The sequence below is a fragment of the Heterodontus francisci genome, chromosome 1 (genome assembly GCF_036365525.1).
Source record: "Heterodontus francisci isolate sHetFra1 chromosome 1, sHetFra1.hap1, whole genome shotgun sequence".
Lineage (NCBI taxonomy): Eukaryota > Metazoa > Chordata > Chondrichthyes > Heterodontiformes > Heterodontidae > Heterodontus > Heterodontus francisci.
This window is the reverse complement of record NC_090371.1, coordinates 100,013,773-100,030,982: the sequence shown is the minus strand read 5'-3', so window position 1 is coordinate 100,030,982 and position 17,210 is coordinate 100,013,773. Positions and strand designations below refer to the sequence as shown.

The following is a 17,210-nucleotide window of genomic DNA, read 5'->3' as shown; positions in this document are numbered from 1 at the left end:
AATTAAGGAATTAGTGAAAGCAGAAAAGTGGACAAAGAAGTTACATTGCTTCAGTGTATGGTACTGGCTGGACTCCAGCAGCATACAATTCCAGCCATCTCATCACAGGAAGGATATTATTGCCCTTGAAAGGTGATAGAGGAGTAATGATTCCTGATATCAAAAGTTTGTCATTAGGTCAAGTCAGTGGGCCCCACTAAGTCCAAGAACGACAACAGGGCTTCCCTTGTCCTCACCTTCTACCCCACCAGCTTCCACATTCAACGGATCATCCTCTTCCATTTTTGTCACCTCCAGCGTGATGCCTCCCCCAAACACATCGTTCCCTCTCCTTTCAACATTCCAAAGGGACCTTTCCCTCTGCAATATCCTGGTCCACTCCTCAGTCACCCCCAACACAGCATCTTTCCATGCAAACAGAGGTGATGCAACACCTGCCCGTTTACCTCCTCTCTCATCATCCAAGGCCCCAAGCTCTCTTTCCAGGTGCAACAGCAAATTTATTTAGTATACTGTATTCGCTGCTCAGGATGTGGTCTTCTCTACATTGGGGAGACTAAACACAGACCGGATGACTGCTTTGCGGAACACCTCCATTCAGTCTGCAAGCTATGACCCCAAGCTTCCAGTTGCCCGTCATTTTAATTCTCCACCTTGCTCCTACTCTGACCTGTCTATTCTCTGCCTCCTGCTATGTTTCAAAGATCCTCAAAGCAAGCTCGAGGAACAGCAACTCATCTTCTGACTGGGAACTTTACAGCCTGCTAAACTCATTCAGCTCAACCATTTTAGATCATAACCTCTGCCCCATTTTGTTTCCTTTTCTTTTGTTGTTTTTTCCCCCCTCGATTCTTTTTTCCTTCTCTTTACCTTCAGACAGCAGCTGTTCAGAACCCTGCCATTCAAACCTCTAGCCAAATATTTTATTTCTTTACTTGCCCCATTACCACTCCCTTATTTTTTATTTCTTATGTTCTTATATTATTTTAAGAGGAGGTGGATAGATTTTTTAAATATCGGGGAGTTGAGTGCTATGAGGAGCTGGCACGAAAGTAGAGTTACGGTCTGGGGCAGATCAGCTATGATCTTTTTGAATGGCGGGGCAGGCCCGAGAGGCCGAATGACCTACTCCTGCTCCTATTTCTTATGTCCTTCGGCAATGCACCATGAACTGTTTTGTCACTCAATCTCTCTTGCCATCCACCGTATCACAGACCTTCACTTTTGTTCTTTTTCCCACCTATGCCCTTTCACTTGCTCAAAATCTTTTACATTTCTAACTTTTCCCAGTTCTGATGAAACATCACAGGCCTGAAATGTCAACTGTTTCTCCCCACAGCTGCTGCCAGATCTGATGCATATTTGGCAATTTCCATTTTTATTTCTAGTAAGTTGGGCATGTTTTTGTCGGAATAGAGATCGCAAAGTGATCTAACTGAAGCTTTCAAGATTAAGAATAGATTTTTAAAAAACTGATCGTCAAATTGTTAACAAAATCACAAACTCCAGGGAATAAAGATAATTTTAAAAAATATATTCATTCTTGAAATGTGGGTGCTGTTGGAAAAGCCAGTATTTATTACCCATCTGTAGTTGCCCTTAGAATATGATAAACTTGCTTCTTGAACCGCTGGTAGCAGTTTGAGTCAACCGAATGGCTTGCCAGGCAACTTTAACAGTCAACAATGTTGGGGTAGGACTGGGGTCACATATAGGCCAGACCAAGTGAGGACCAAAGGTTATCCTCCCTAAAAGGACATAGGTGAAATAACTGGCTTTTTAATGATAATAGCTTCATGGTCACTTCTATTGCCTTTTTTAAAATATGCTACTATAAATACCAACTTTTTATTTCATACTTTAAAAAAATGCTCATTCAACCACAGTAGAATGTGAACTCGTGAAAAATATCAATAGAATCATAGAACCTTATAGCACGGGAAGAGGTCATTTGGCCTGTCATACCTGTGCTGGCCCTTTAAAAGAGCAGTTGTTACTCGAGTCATAGATTCATACAGCACAGAAGCAGGCCCTTCGGCTCATCGTGTCTGTGCCTGCCATCAAGCACCTATTTATTCTAATTCCATTTTCCAGCACTTGGCCCATAGCCTTGTATGCTATTGCATTTCAAGTGCTCATCTAAACACTTCTTAAATCTTGTGAGGGTTCCTGCCTCTACCACCCCTTCAGGCAGTGTGTTCCAGATTCCAACAATCTCTGGGTGAAAATTTTTTTCCTCAAATCCCCTGCCTCTGACCTTGAGTCTATGCCCCCTGGTTATTGACCCCTCCGCTAAAGGAAAAAGTTTCTTCCTATCTACCCTATCAATGCCCCTCATAATTTTGTATACCTCAATCAGGTTCCCCCTCAGCCTTCTCTGCTCTAAGGAAACCAACCCTAGCCTATCCAGTCTCTCTTCATAGCTGAAATGCTCCAGCCCAGGCAACATCCTTGTAAATCTCTTCTGCAGCCTCTCCAATGCAATCACATCCTTCTCATCGTGTGGTGACCAGAACTGTATACAGTACTCCAGTTGCAGCATAACTAGGGTTTTATACAGCTCCATCATAACCTCCCTGCTCTTATATTCTATGCCTCGGCTATAAAGGCAAGAATCCCATATGCCTTCCGAACCACCTTATCTACCTGTGATGCTGCCTTCAGTGATCGATGGACAAGTACACCAAGGTCCCTCTGACCCTCTGTACTTCCTAGGGTCCTACCATCCATTGTATATTCCCTTGCCTTGTTAGTCCTCCCAAAATGCATCACCTCACACTTCTCAGGATTAAATTCCATTTGCCACTGCTCCGCCCATCTTACCAGCCCATCTATATCGTCCTGCAATCTAGGCTTTCCTCCTCACTATTTACGACACCACAAATTTTCGTGTCATCTGCGAACTTACTGATCACACCTCCTATATTCACGTCTAAATCATTAATGTACAGTACAACAGCAAGGTTCCCAACACCGATCTCTGCAGTACACCATTGGTCACAGGCTTGCACTTGCAAAAACTACCCTCGACCATCATCCTCTGCCTCCTGCCACGAAGCAAATTTTGGATCCAATTTGCCAAATTGCCCTGCATCCCATGGGCTCTTACCTTCTTAACCAATCGCTCATGCGGGACCTTATCAAAAGCCTTACTGAAGTCCATGTAGACTACATCAACTACCTTACCCTCATCTACACATCTAGTCATCTCCGTGAAAAATTCAATCAAGTTTGTTAGACATGATCGCCCCCTGACAAAGCCATGCTGACTATCCTTGATTAATTCCTGCCTCTCCAAGTGGAGATTAATCCTGTCCTTCAGAGTTTTTCCAATAGTTTCCCTACCAATGAGGTTAGACTCACTGGCCTGTAATTCCCTGATTTATTCCCCCCTACCCTTCTTGAATAATGGTACCACATTCGCTGTCCTCCAGTCTTCTGTTACCTCTCCTGTGGCCAGAGAGGATTTGAAAATTTGTGTCCAGAGCCCCTGCTATCTCCTCCCTTGCCTCACATAACAGCCTGGGATACATCTCATCTGGGCCTAGGGAATTATCCACTTTTAAGCCCACTAAAACCGCTAATACTTCTTCCCTTTCAATACTAATTTGTTCAAGTATATCACAATCCCCCCTCCCTGATCTCTACACCTACATCGTCCTTCTTTATAGTGAACAGAGATGAAAAGTAATCATTTAAAACCTCATCTCGGTCCTCAGCCTCCACACACAGATTGCCACTTTGGTCCCTACTCTTTCCCTGGTTATCCTTTTGCCCTTAATTTTCTTTAAAAGCCTTGGGACTTTCCTTTAAGTTGCCTGCCAGTGTTTTTTCATGTCCCCTCTTCACTCTCCTAATTACTTTAAGTAACCCCCTTACACATTCTGTACTCCAAGGCCTCTGCTGTTTTCAGCGCTCGGAATCTGCCACAAGCCTCCTTTTTTTTTTCCTTATCCAATCCTCATCGACAGGATTGCGGCTACCTGCAACGAATTTGGCCTAACCATCAGCCCCAAGAAAATGATCATGGGGCAGGAGGTCAGAAATGTCAACAATCCATCAAAATGGATGCTGGGATATTGGGTAAATTTGAGGAGATAGACAGATTTTTAATTAGAAATGGGTTGAAGGGTTACAGAGAACGGGCAGGAAAGTGGAGTTGAGGCCAAGGTGAAATCAGCCATGATCGTATTAAATGGCAGAGCAGGCTAGAGGGGCTGAATTGCCTCCTCCTGCTCAGAGTTCTTATGTTCTTATGGGCGACCATGCTCCGGAAGTGGTTCAAGAGTTCACCTACCTAGGCTCAACCATAACCTATCTCTCAATGCAGAAATCAACAAGCGCATGGGAAAGGCATCCACTGCTATGTCCAGACTGGCCAAGAGATTGTGGGAAAACAGCGCACTGACACGGAACACAAAAGTCCGAGTGTTTCAAGTCAGTGTCCTCAGTACCTTGCTCTCCAGCAGCGAGGCCTGGACAATGTATGTCAGCCAAGAGTGACGTCTCAGTCTCAACACATTCCCTCTTCGCTGCGTCCGGAGAATCCTTGGCATCAGGTGGCAGGAATGTATCCCCAACGCAGAAGTCCTCGAGGCAGCCAACATCCCCAGCATATACACCCTACTGAGCCAGCAATGCTCGAGATGGCTGGGCCATGTGAGCCGCACAGAAGATGGCAGGATTCCCAAGGACGCATTGTACAGCGAGCTCGTCACTGCTATCAGACCCACTGGCCGTCCATGTCTCCGCTTTAAAGACGTTTGCAAATGCGACATGAAGTCCTATGACATTGACCACAAGTCGTGGAAGTCAGTTGCGAGTGATCGCCAGAGCTGGCGGACAGCCATAAAGGCGGGGCTGAAGAATGGCAAGTTGAAGAGACTTAGCAGTTGGCAGGAAAAAAGACAGAAGTGCAAGGAGAGAGCCAACGGTGTAACAGCCCCAACAGCCAATTTTATCTGCAGCGCTTGTCTGTCACTCTAGAATTGGCCTTTATAGCCACTCCAGGCGCTGCTCCACAAACCACTTACCACCTCTAGGCACTTACCCATTGTCTCTCGAGACAAGGAGGCCAAAGAAAGAAAGAATCCTCTCTATCCAGTGACATCCAGGGTTCCCTGGACTTGCTGGTCCTACCCTTCACCTTCACAGGAACATGTTGGCCCTGAACTCTCACTATTTCCTTTTTGAATGACTCCCACTGGTCTGATGTAGACTTTCCCACAAGTAGCTGCTCCCAGTCCACTTTGGCCAGATCCTGTTTTATCATATTGAAATCGGCCTTCCCCAATTCAGTACTTTTATTTCCAGTCTCTCTTTGCCCTTCTCCATAACTACCTTAAATCTTACAGTTATGGTCACCATCCCCGAAATGCTCCCCCACTGACACTTCTACCACTTGTCCGGCTTCATTTCCTAGGATTAGGTCCAGTACCGCCCCTTCTCTTGGAGGACTTCTACGTGCTGGCTCAAAAAGCTCTTCTGTATGCAGTAAGAATTCCGCCCCCTTTAAGCCTTTTGCACTAAGACTATCCCAGTTAATATTGGGGAAGTTGAAATCCCCTATTATTATTATCCTATTATTTTTACATCTCTGAGATTTGCCTACATATCTGTTCTTCTATCTCTCCTGGACTATTTGGAGGCCTGTGGTACACTCCCAACCAATTGACTGCCCCCTTTCTGTTTTTTAGTTCAACCCATATGGCCTCATTTGAGGAACCTTCTAAGATATCATCCTTTCTTACTGCAGTAATTGACTCCTTGATCAACAATGCAATGCCACCTCCTCTTTTACCCCCTCCCCTGTCTCACCTATAGATTCTATATCCTAGTACATGGAGCTGCCAGTCCTGTCCCTCCCTCAACCATGTCTCTGTGATAGCAATATCATAATCCCATGTGCTAATCATCACCCTCAATTCATCTGCCTTACTAGTAAGACTCCTTGCATTAAAATAGATGCAATCCAGCCTTGCATTTTTCACTCGTGCCTTAACAAGTCTATATTTGCTCTGCCTTCCAGACTGACTCAGTTTCTCTTCTATATTTGACTGTGCATCACCCCCTACTGTACCTCCCCCCCACAACAGCACTAGCAAACCTCCCAGCAAGGATGCTGGTCCCGTTCCGGTTCAGGTGCAACCCGTCCAACTTGCACAGGTCCCACCTTTGCCATAAACAGACCCAGTGATCCAGGAATCTAAAGCCCTCCCTCCTGCACCATCTCTTCAGCCATGCGTTCATCTGCTCTATCCTCCTATTCCTTTACTCACTAGCATGTGGCACCAGGAGTAATCTAGAGATTACAACCTTTGAGGTCCTGCTTTTTAATCTGCTATCTAGCTCCCTTATTTCTTGTTGCAGGACCTCATCCCTCTTTCTATCTATGTCATTGGTACCAATGTGAACCACAACCTCTGACTGTTCACCCTCCCCCTTCAGAACGTCCTGCAGCTGCTCAGTGACATCCTTGACCCTAGCACCAGGGGGCAACATACCATCCTGGAGTCACGTTTGTGGTCACAGAAACGTCTATCTGTGCCCCTTACGATAGAATCCCCCATCACTATAGCTCTCCCAAACTTTTTCCTCCCCTCCACACCTTTGTACCACACCCCTTCTTTTTGACCTTAACCCTGTAAGTTCCTCCTCAAGTACTCTGTTCAACTCCCTTTTAAAATTTATAGAATCACCTTCCACCACCTTTTCAGGCAGAGCACTCCAGATCCCGACAACTCTGAAAAAAATTCTTCTCATCTCCCGTCTAGATCTTTTACCAATTATTTTAAATCTATGGCCTCTGGCTTTTGACCCACTCACCAGAGGGAATAATTTTTCCATCAAAACCTCTCATCATCTTAAAAACCTTTATCAGGTCATCTCCTATCCTTCTCCGTTTCAAGGAGAATCATCCCAACTTTATTAACCTCTCCTCATAACTGAACTCCCTCATCCCTGGTAACATTCTCCTCAGTAGCCTTTCTTACACCATTATATCTTTCCTGAAATGCCCAGAATTATTAACAATACTCCATCTTATTGGTCTAACGTGATTTATAAAGTTCTAGTATGATTTCTCTGCATTCATAGTCTATGTCTTTATTGATAAACCAAAGTAACCCAATATGCTTTATCACCTGATTACTTGCTCTGCCAGCTTTGAGGATTTATACATATGGACACTAAGATCGCTCTGTTCATCTACATTTTGCAAAATTGAGCCATTATAGTATCCTGTCTTTCCACATTAGTCCATCCAAAGTGCTTCATTTCACACTTCTCGGCATTGAACTCCATCTGCCATTTCACCATTCTGTCAATGTTATCCTTAAGTCTACAACTATCCTCATCACTAACTACTACTTTGCCAATTTTCTATGATCTATGCTCCCTACTCCCAAGTCTAGGTGGTTCATAAAAAAAGTAATGGATCCAAAAAGGACTCTGTGGAACACCACTGTAAACCACTTCCTGGTCTGAAAAAATCCATCCGCCACCACCCTCTACTCCCTGTTGCTGAACCAATTCCTAATCCATACTGCCACTTACCCCTAAATTCCTTGGGTTTCCATCTTCTTAACAAGTCTCCCACATGGCACTTTGTCAAATGCTTTCCAAAAGTCCACATATACAACATCTACTGCACTACCTTACTCAACCTTCTCTGCTATCTCAAAGAATTCAATCAAGTTAGTCAGACACGATTCAAGTTTAATATGTTGGCTCTCCTTGATTAACCCACACCTTTCTAAATGAAAGCTCATTTTGCCCTTGATAATAGTTTCCAATAACCTCCCCATCATCGATGTTAGGCTGACTGGTCCATAGTTTATCCTTCTCCCCTTTCTTGATTAGTGGTATAAAGTTAACAACTCTCCAGGCCTCTGGTATTATTCCTGTATCCAATAAGGATTGAAAACTTTGTGACCATTGCCTCTGTTATTTCTACCATTGTTTCCTTCAGCAACCTAGGGTGCATTCCATCTGGACAAGGGGACATGCCAACTTAATAATTTGTTTGATTTGTTGTTTGCCGCTCTGCAATGACTGGACATTGTAAGTACTGAGTTCACAATCGATCCCAAATCTTGTTCAGCTTCCCTCCACACCAGGTAAAATTAATATATAATTAGAGTGTGTCTGGGAAAATGGTCACAAAAGGATAACAGAATTGGAATATTGCTCAAAAGGTTGTCGAAGCTTTTCGTCTTGCACTCATCAGGACAATCCAGAAGAATACCAATGTAAGGGAAAAGAACGACTTTATACTATATGAGAAGAGAGTGCTGGTGTGCCTTCATCCCAAATCAAACAGGAAGAGGTATTTGCTGAGTTCGAACTCCTCTACTCCCAAATCTCCTGCCACAAACCAGCGTCCTCTGAAGACGCTGAATCCTTGAAAGCGCGCCTTGCTGATCTTGTGCACACATATTTCAGGGTTCCAAATGACATGTCTGATTTCCACATGCAACGTGAATACGTGAATGTCCGACAGTGTTATGAAGCCTTAAGACCAACCCGGACACACACATCAGTAAACCTGACAAAGGGACGGAAACAGTCATCCTCAACAAGCGTGACTATAGCAACAAAATGCACGCCATTCTTAATGACGGGTCCAAAATTCGTACCCATTGGACCTGCCACTCAATATGACCGGACAGCCTTGATTCAAATTAAGCTAACAGAAACGCTTGCTGGACTTGTGTAAGAGCAATGAGCTGCTGGGCGATATATATGACAGGGTTCGTCCTCATGGCTTGCTGCATCTGCGTATGTATATGCTGCCTCAGACACACAAAATAATGTCCCTCTACACCCTATCTTATCTATGACCGGTTCTGTATAACATGAATTGGCCAAATGGTTGGGCGAATTGTTACAACCCGTTTTGAGCAAGTTCTCCACATACACTGTGAAGGATTCCTTCACATTTGCAAAGACCATACAGGACTTGCATATCGATGGCAATGCCGTGTCCATGTGCTCATTTGACATTGCTAGCCTATTCACCAATGTACCACTTAAGGAAGCCGTAGATATTTGAGCTGCAGTACAATATCATGGCAATCTAGACCTGCCACCATTGTACAGTTGAGTTCAATTTTAACGACACCATGTATGCTCAAATAGATGGTGTTGCCTTGGGAGCCCTTCTAGGCCCAGCTCTCGAAAACAGCTTTGTTGAGTTCCATGAGAAACGTGTCTTTGTGGGAATGACACCTAACCTCTTACCTCTTGCATATTTCCAATAGGTAGATGATACGTTTGCTATATCTGAATCCGCATGCAATAACTTCCTAACACATCTTAATGGGCTCCATCCTACGCTCAAATGTACCGTTGAAATGGAGCAGTCAAATGAGCTCTCTTTCCTTGACATACTAGTTGAGAAATCTGCTCATGGGTTCTCTACCATGGACTACCGGAAACCTACCTTCACTGGTCAATACACGCGCCGGGATTCTTACAGTTCCACACGCTAGAACACTGGCCTTATCGGCAACCTCATTAATAGGGCCCGAGCCATTTGCTCACCATGCAAGCTTGATGCTGAAATAGGGTGAATCAAAGACATCCTACATGACAATGGCTACCCTGATCAGATCATTACTCGCTGTATATTGCGCAAACTTATGAACGGGCCTAAGGCCATCATTTTTGACCCTGAAAAGCGCCCAGTCCAGCTCAGATTACCCTGAAAGTAAAGCTAGCTGTTTCATGATGCTATTATGCAGTAGCAACACGTGTGGTGTTCGACACGAACAGGATGCTGCTGTTGAACCAAAAAGAAATCCTGCCTAACACACAAATGAGTAATGTGATATATGAATTTCAATGCCAGTGTGATGCTAGGTGTATAGACCGTATGTCCCAAAGACTGGTGAATCATATCAAACATGTCCCTTCTGCTGTTCGCAACAGGCAAGGTATGGGCCATACCCAACCAGCCCTTGCTGGGGAAACTCAAAACAGTGTCCAACATTAGATGTGATTCCGCGATTGGACAACATTTGCTAAATAAACCTCAGTGTGCTAAGAATTACGCTGACAACCAATTTAAAATTGTCAGTAGGGGTCGCATTTGTGTGCACTGGAAGCTACATATATTCATACACAGGGCCCTGTTCTTTGCAGACAGAAAGAACATGTACAAACATTGTGCCTGTTCCAGCTAAATAAAATACATGACAGCCATTCACTGGTTCATTCCTCAGGGCAATGCCTTGACCAGAGTCAAGCTGCCTGGTTTAAATTTCAAACAAAGCTTGGCAGTTAACTGTCAGTCACTGGTAACTGGAGCGTTCTCCATGGCAGCGCCTCTACCACAGTTCACTTATCAACTAATCATCACTCTCTTCTCATACACTAAGTTGAGTATTTTCCCTTACATTGGTATTCTTGCAGATTGTCCTGATGAGTGAAAGACGAAAAGCTTCGACAGCATGTCTCTATTTTCAGCAATACTCAAGTTCTGTACTCGCAAGCGACTACTTGATAATAGAATTGTGGAATAAGTCATCAGAGAAGACCACTGAATCAGACAAATGGGTTCAAGGGAGACGTTTCGTTGGCTGAATCAAGAAATGATGGTGGGATATGGTGAAGTTGTTCAATAAAAATGAGGCAGGTTTTTTTCAACTTTATGGCCCGGATTTTGTGGGCAGCAGCAAACAGATGGCGCTCACCGCTGACCTGAAGAAAAGCTGCCCACAAAGATTTAGCAGGTTCTAGAACATCAATTTCTTCGATTCAGATGTGACCATGGATCTGGCGCCATCTATAAGGTAGCTGGGGCATCCAGCAACAGGGTAGGCAGCAAGCTGGTGACTGCCAATCAGACTGAAGAGTTCCCTCAGACAGTAAAACGTAAAGATTCACTTTTTAATCATTTTACAGAAAGCAAAATTGGGACATACTTGTGGGATTAAGGTGGTAGATGCTGAAATAACAAACTTTAAAAAATGAAAAAAATTATTTTAAAAATCATGAAAATTTTGAAGTGATATTCTGAGGAAATAATGTTCACACTTGTAAAATTTATTTTTCAGGGCCAGAGAGGTTGTTCAACAGTAATTATGACTTAGCACGCCATTAAAATCTCAGTGACATCTCATTCAACTGCACACCCTGTGGAGGAACAGGGTATCAACTTTGGGACTTCTGCGTTTAACTGAGCATGAGTGGATGCCAGAAGTTGCTGTCAGTTTTACACAGTAATGATGGCAAGCGCTAACATTTTCGGCATCATTACAACTGCAGATTCTGGGTCAACAGCTTTTTCTCTTTTCTAAAATCCATGGTCTTATGGTAGTTTTCACCCTACTCATTTAAGTAGTTAGTAATGGCATCAAACATCATACTCTTTACATATACAAACAAGAAGCCATTTTCAACACTTAGCTATTACGTGCTACAATCCATATTAATTGCTGTATTTCCATTGGCTTTTATTTGGGAAACCTGTAACTAAGGAAACCAAAACTTAAAAATAAAAATCCCAAACTACATGGCCGGAATTTTACGTTGGGTGGGAGGCCCCACCTTCCGTCCAAAAAGTCAGGGGCAAGCCCGCCTCTGCCTGTCCCGGGAGCCATGCTATAATTTTATGTGGCCCAAGTCCTTAATTGGTCTCGGGCAGGACATTTGCCCCTCTGAGGCAGGAAGTCCCGTCTCCAAGAGATGCCAGCAAATCAGCAGGCTGGCAAGTCCCAGTCCCAGCAATGTCACCGTGAGTATAGTGGGGATGGTTGGACCGTGGGGTAGCCCTCTGTGGGGCATAGGGTGCTGTATCAGGAAGGCCCCCCACCCCCAGCTCAGGAGGCCATCAGGTTTCACTGAACAGTCTCCTGGGGGTCCTGAGCTGACTGTCCACCGCTGGTGGGAGGAGGCCCTTAAGTGGCAGTTAATTGGCCATTTAAGTGGCTTAATTGGCCTGGGGCAGGGGGCCTGTTTCTTGCTGCCGTCCCTTGTAAAATTTCAGTGGGGGCAGGGAGGCGATGAGAATGGCACCCACCGCCTCCCATTCAAATTTATGACCACCACCACCCCACCCCACCTCCAGACCGCTCCTGCGGGGGCAGCATAAAATTCTGGCCCATATCTCTAAACAAGTTAGACACCCCAAGCTTTGGTTGGCTAGTACCCTGTAAATATCTGTCAACCTAAAGAAAGATGCACATGCAGTAAAATAAACAGGGAGCAGTTAAACCATTGAATACCCGACATCTGTGTGGTATAACATAGTTGTAGTAACAACAAAAAGTTGCCATTCAATACAGCAGATAATAAAAGCAGCAATATCAAATTAGGTCAACTGGAACATGTATATCATCTGGGTACATAGTTACCTTTTCTTTATCCATATTGTCTCCATCATCATGATACCCTTCACCAAATTTGTCCTGTTTCAAAGTCTTCAGAAACTCACTTTTCTTATCAGAGCGCATGCGTGTCAATTTCAACATACGAGGTTGACTTGCTATATCAATTGGTGAAGAAGAATTCGATCGACTACTCTATTTAAATAAATTGAATCAGTAAATTAATTCAAAGTTAATATACAACACATTTAACATGACAGATTCTGATGCATCTTTTATGCTGACAGGTGTTTAGTTACACTATTTTGAGTCAGCCAACAGAAACATTCAAAACTGCAGAAAAATGTCACGAGCTGAAGTAAACACTAATAAAATGTCAGCAAGAAGCCGTAAGCAGGTTGCATTAAATCACACAATTTGGTATACAAGTTGGAATTCTTAAGCATATTTTTAAAAGATGCAGCACTGAAGTTAGGGAAAATTAAGCTTTAAAACTAAAATAACAATTATAATATGGATAAGGCTCATGAATTAATGCAACACTAATGCAACACCACGGTATACACATATAGAGGTAAAGTGCATTTACTGTCAAATACATGAATGCTTAAGGAGGAAAACCTATATCTATTTTGTTTCATCTCAACTTCGTGTATAGAGATTTGAGGGCAGATTTTCCTTCCAACTGTTTCCCACCATAACGTGGCACTGACTTAAGAGTTTTCACAGGACAATGGTTGAATCACAAAATATCCTGGAAAATCTGTAATCCCATATAATAAAAATTGAATTTGACAAATCTAAAAACAAAGGCCCTTGACCATCCAATGGCAGAACCATGAGATTCTCATTGCTCCAGCACATTCAAAGGAATTAAAATCACTCTCAGGTATCTGGTATAGATGTAATGTAAATTTTAAAAACTTTTATAAAGTACTGTAGTTACTTGTTTGTACCCGATAAAACTGACCTAGATAAAAATACATTTTTTGCTCTTGGAAATGTCTTTAAATCAAAGGAAAATCTGTGTAGATTCACATTCCCTCAATTCTAAATAAATGAGGAATGTTTGTAAATTATTGAGGCGACATGAGCATTTAGAGGATGATCATAGTATGTTACATTTATTATTTGAGTCCTGTGCTGAGCAGAAAGGGTCACCGCAATGGTAAAGACTATAGTCTGTTTTAGTCTTTCTACTGGATGATATTTGACTGATGCAACATTAATAATTGTTGAAAATAAATTAATTTAAGATATACCTATTCAGCACTTCATAAGTAAAGCTCCATTTTTTTTTAAAGAATCCGAAGGCAGTTTATAAATTGGGATAGAAAATATATTTTTCAGCACATATGAACATACGAATTAGGAACAGGAGTAGGCCATTTGGCCCCTCGAGCCTGGTCTGCCATTTGATAAGATCATGGCAGACCTGAATGTGGCCTCAACTCCACTTTTCTGTCTGCCCCCCTTAACACTTGACTCCCTTGTCCATCAAAATTCTATCTTACTCAGCCCTGAATATATTCAATGACCCTGCCTCCACTGCTCTCTAGGGAAGAGAATTCCACAGATCAACAAACCTCAGAAAAAAACAATTTCCTCATCTCCATCTTAAATGGGAGACCCCTTATTTTTAAACTGTGCCCCCTAGTTCTAGTCTCGCCTATAAATGGAAATATCCTTCCAGCATCCACCCTGTCAAGTCCCCTCAGGATCTCATATGTTTCAATAAGATTGCGTCTCCTTCTAAACTCCAATGGGTGTAGACTCAACCTGTTCAACCTTTCCCCATAAGATAATCCCTTCATCCCAGGAATCAATTGAGAGAACCTTCTCTGAACTACTTCTAATGCAATTTTATTCTTTCTTAAGTAAGGAGACCAAAACTGTACATCGTACTCCATATGTGGTCTCACTAAGCTCTGTACAGCGCTTTTATTTATATTCTATTTCCCTTGCAATAAACGACAAAATTCCACTTGCCTTCCTAATCACTTGCTGTACCTGCATACTAACTTTTTTGTGATTCATGTACCTGGACAGCCAGATCCCTCTGTACTGCAGAGTTCTGCAGTCCCTCTCCATTTAAATTATATTCAGCTTTTCCGTCAAAATGGACAAGTTCACATTTTCCCATCATATACTCCATCTGCCAGATTTTTGCCCACTCGCTTAACCTGTCTATAACCCTTTGCAGACTCTTAACATCCTCTTCCCAACTTACTCTCGTAACTATCTTTGTGTCATCTGCAAATTTTGTTCCCATCCATTTGGCGCTTCATCCAAGTCATTGATGTAGATTGTCAATAGATAAGGCCCCTGTACTGATCCCTGTGGCACTCCACTAGTCATATCTTGCCAACCTGAAAATTACCCATTTATCTCTACTCTTTGCTTCCTGTTAGCTAACCAATCCTCTATGCAAGCAAATATGTTGCCCCCTGCACCATGAGCTCTTATCTTGTGTAGTAACCTTTGACTTGGTACCTTATCAAATGCCTTTTTGGAAATCCAAGTACACCACATCTACAGGTTCCCCTTTATTCACATTGCTTGTTACTTCCTCAAAGAACTCTAATAAATTCTCTCTTTTGGGCCTCCTTATCTCGAGAGACAATGGATACGCGCCTGGAGGTGGTCAGTGGTTTGTGAAGCAGCACCTGGAGTGGCTATAAAGGCCAATTCTGGAGTGACAGACTCTTCCACAGGTGCTGCAGAGAAATTTGTTTGTCTCTTTTTTCCTGCCAACTACTAAGTCTCTTCGACTCGCCACAATTTAGCCCTGTCTTTATGGCTGCCCGCCAGCTCTGGCGAATGCTGGCAACTGACTCCCACGACTTGTGATCAATGTCACACGATTTCATGTCGCGTTTGCAGACGTCTTTATAACGGAGACATGGACGGCCGGTGGGTCTGATACCAGTGGCGAGCTCGCTGTACAATGTGTCTTTGGGGATCCTGCCATCTTCCATGCGGCTCACATGGCCAAGCCATCTCAAGCGCCGCTGACTCAGTAGTGTGTATAAGCTGGGGGTGTTGGCCGCTTCAAGGACTTCTGTGTTGGAGATATAGTCCTGCCACCTGATGCCAAGTATTCTCCGAAGGCAGTGAAGATGGAATGAATTGAGACGTCGCTCTTGGCTGGCATACGTTGTCTAGGCCTCGCTGCCGTGGAGCAAGGTACTGAGGACACAGGCCTGATACACTCAGACTTTTGTGTTCCGTGTCAGTGCGCCATTTTCCCACACTCTCTTGGCCAGTCTGGACATAGCAGTGGAAGCCTTTCCCATGCGCTTGTTGATTTCAGCATTTAGAGACAGGTTACTGGTGATAGTTGAGCCTAGGTACGTGAACTCTTGAACCACTTCCAGAGCGTGGTCGCCAATATTGATGGATGGAGCATTTCTGACGTCCTGCCCCATGATGTTCGTTTTCTTGAGGCTGATGGTTAGGCCAAATTCATTGCAGGCAGCCGCAAACCTGTCGATGAGACTCTGCAGGCACTCTTCAGTGTGAGATGTTAAAGCAGCATCGTCAGCAAACAGGAGTTCCCTGATGAGGACTTTCCGTACTTTGGACTTCGCTCTTAGACGGGCAAGGTTGAACAACCTGCCCCCTGATCTTGTGTGGAGGAAAATTCCTTCTTCAGAGGATTTGAACGCATGTGAAAGCAGCAGGGAGAAGAAAATCCCAAAAAGTGTGGGTGCGAGAACACAGCCCTGTTTCACACCACTCAGGATAGGAAAGGGCTCTGATGAGGAGCCACCATGTTGAATTGTGCCTTTCATATTGTCATGGAATGAGGTGATGATACTTAGTAGCTTTGGTGGACATCCGATCTTGTCTAGTAGTCTGAAGAGACCACGTCTGCTGACGAGGTCAAAGGCTTTGGTGAGATCAATGAAAGCAATGTAGAGGGGCATCTGAAACAAAAACAAGAAATGCTGGATTCACTCAGCAGGTTTGGCAGTATCTACTGCCAAACCTGCTGAGTGAATCCAGCATTTCTTGTTTTTGTTTCAGATTTCCAGCATCCGCAGTATTTTGCTTTTATAGTAGAGGGGCATCTGTTGTTCACGGCATTTCTCCTGTATCTGACGAAGGGAGAACAGCATGTCAATGGTCGATCTCTCTGCACGAAAGCCACACTGTGCCTCAGGGTAGACGCGCTCGGCCAGCTTCTGGAGCCTGTTCAGAGCGACTCGAGCAAAGACTTTCCCCACTATGCTGAGCAGGGAGATTCCACGGTAGTTGTTGCAGTCACCGCGGTCACCTTTGTTTTTATAGAGGGTGATGATATTGGCATTTTATAGAGGGTGATGATATTGGCATCGCGCATGTCCTGGGGTACTGCTCCCTCGTCCCAGCACAGGCATAGCAGTTCATGTAGTGCTGAGAGTCTAGCAGGCTTTGCACTCTTGATTATTTCAGGGGTAATGCTGTCCTTCCCAGGGGCTTTTCCGCTGGCTAGAGAATCAATGGCATCACTGAGTTCCGATTTGGTTGGCTGTATGTCCAGCTCATCCATGACTGGTAGAGGCTGGGCTGCATTGAGGGCAGTCTCAGTGACAGCATTCTCCCTGGAGTACAGTTCTAGGTAATGCTCAACCCAGCGGTCCATCTGTTTGCGTTGGTCAGTGATTATGTCCCCCGATTTAGATTTGAGGGGGGCGATCTTCTTGATGGTTGGCCCAAGAGCTCTCTTCATGCCATCATACATTCCTCTGATGTTTCCGGTATCTGAAGCCAGCTGAATATGACTGCATAGGTGTTGCCAGTAGTCGTTTGCGCAACGCCTAGCTGTTCTTTGCGCAGTACTTCTGGCTGCTTTCAGTGCTGCGGATGTTAAATCGCTGGGGGCTTTCTTGTAGTTCA

General features: G+C 44.0%; 1 protein-coding gene across 4 annotated transcripts in view; it reads right to left on the bottom strand.

The window, feature by feature from the left end:
• The window catches only part of LOC137371282 (vasculin-like), a 108,760-nt gene that overhangs the window by 24,559 nt on the left and 66,991 nt on the right, over window positions 1-17,210 (bottom strand). For all 4 annotated transcript variants that reach the window (XM_068033585.1, XM_068033596.1, XM_068033606.1 and 1 more), the window contains one exon: window positions 12,357-12,524. In XM_068033585.1, coding sequence (XP_067889686.1) covers window positions 12,357-12,524 — 168 coding nt within the window. The remainder of the gene's footprint in view (window positions 1-12,356; window positions 12,525-17,210) is intronic.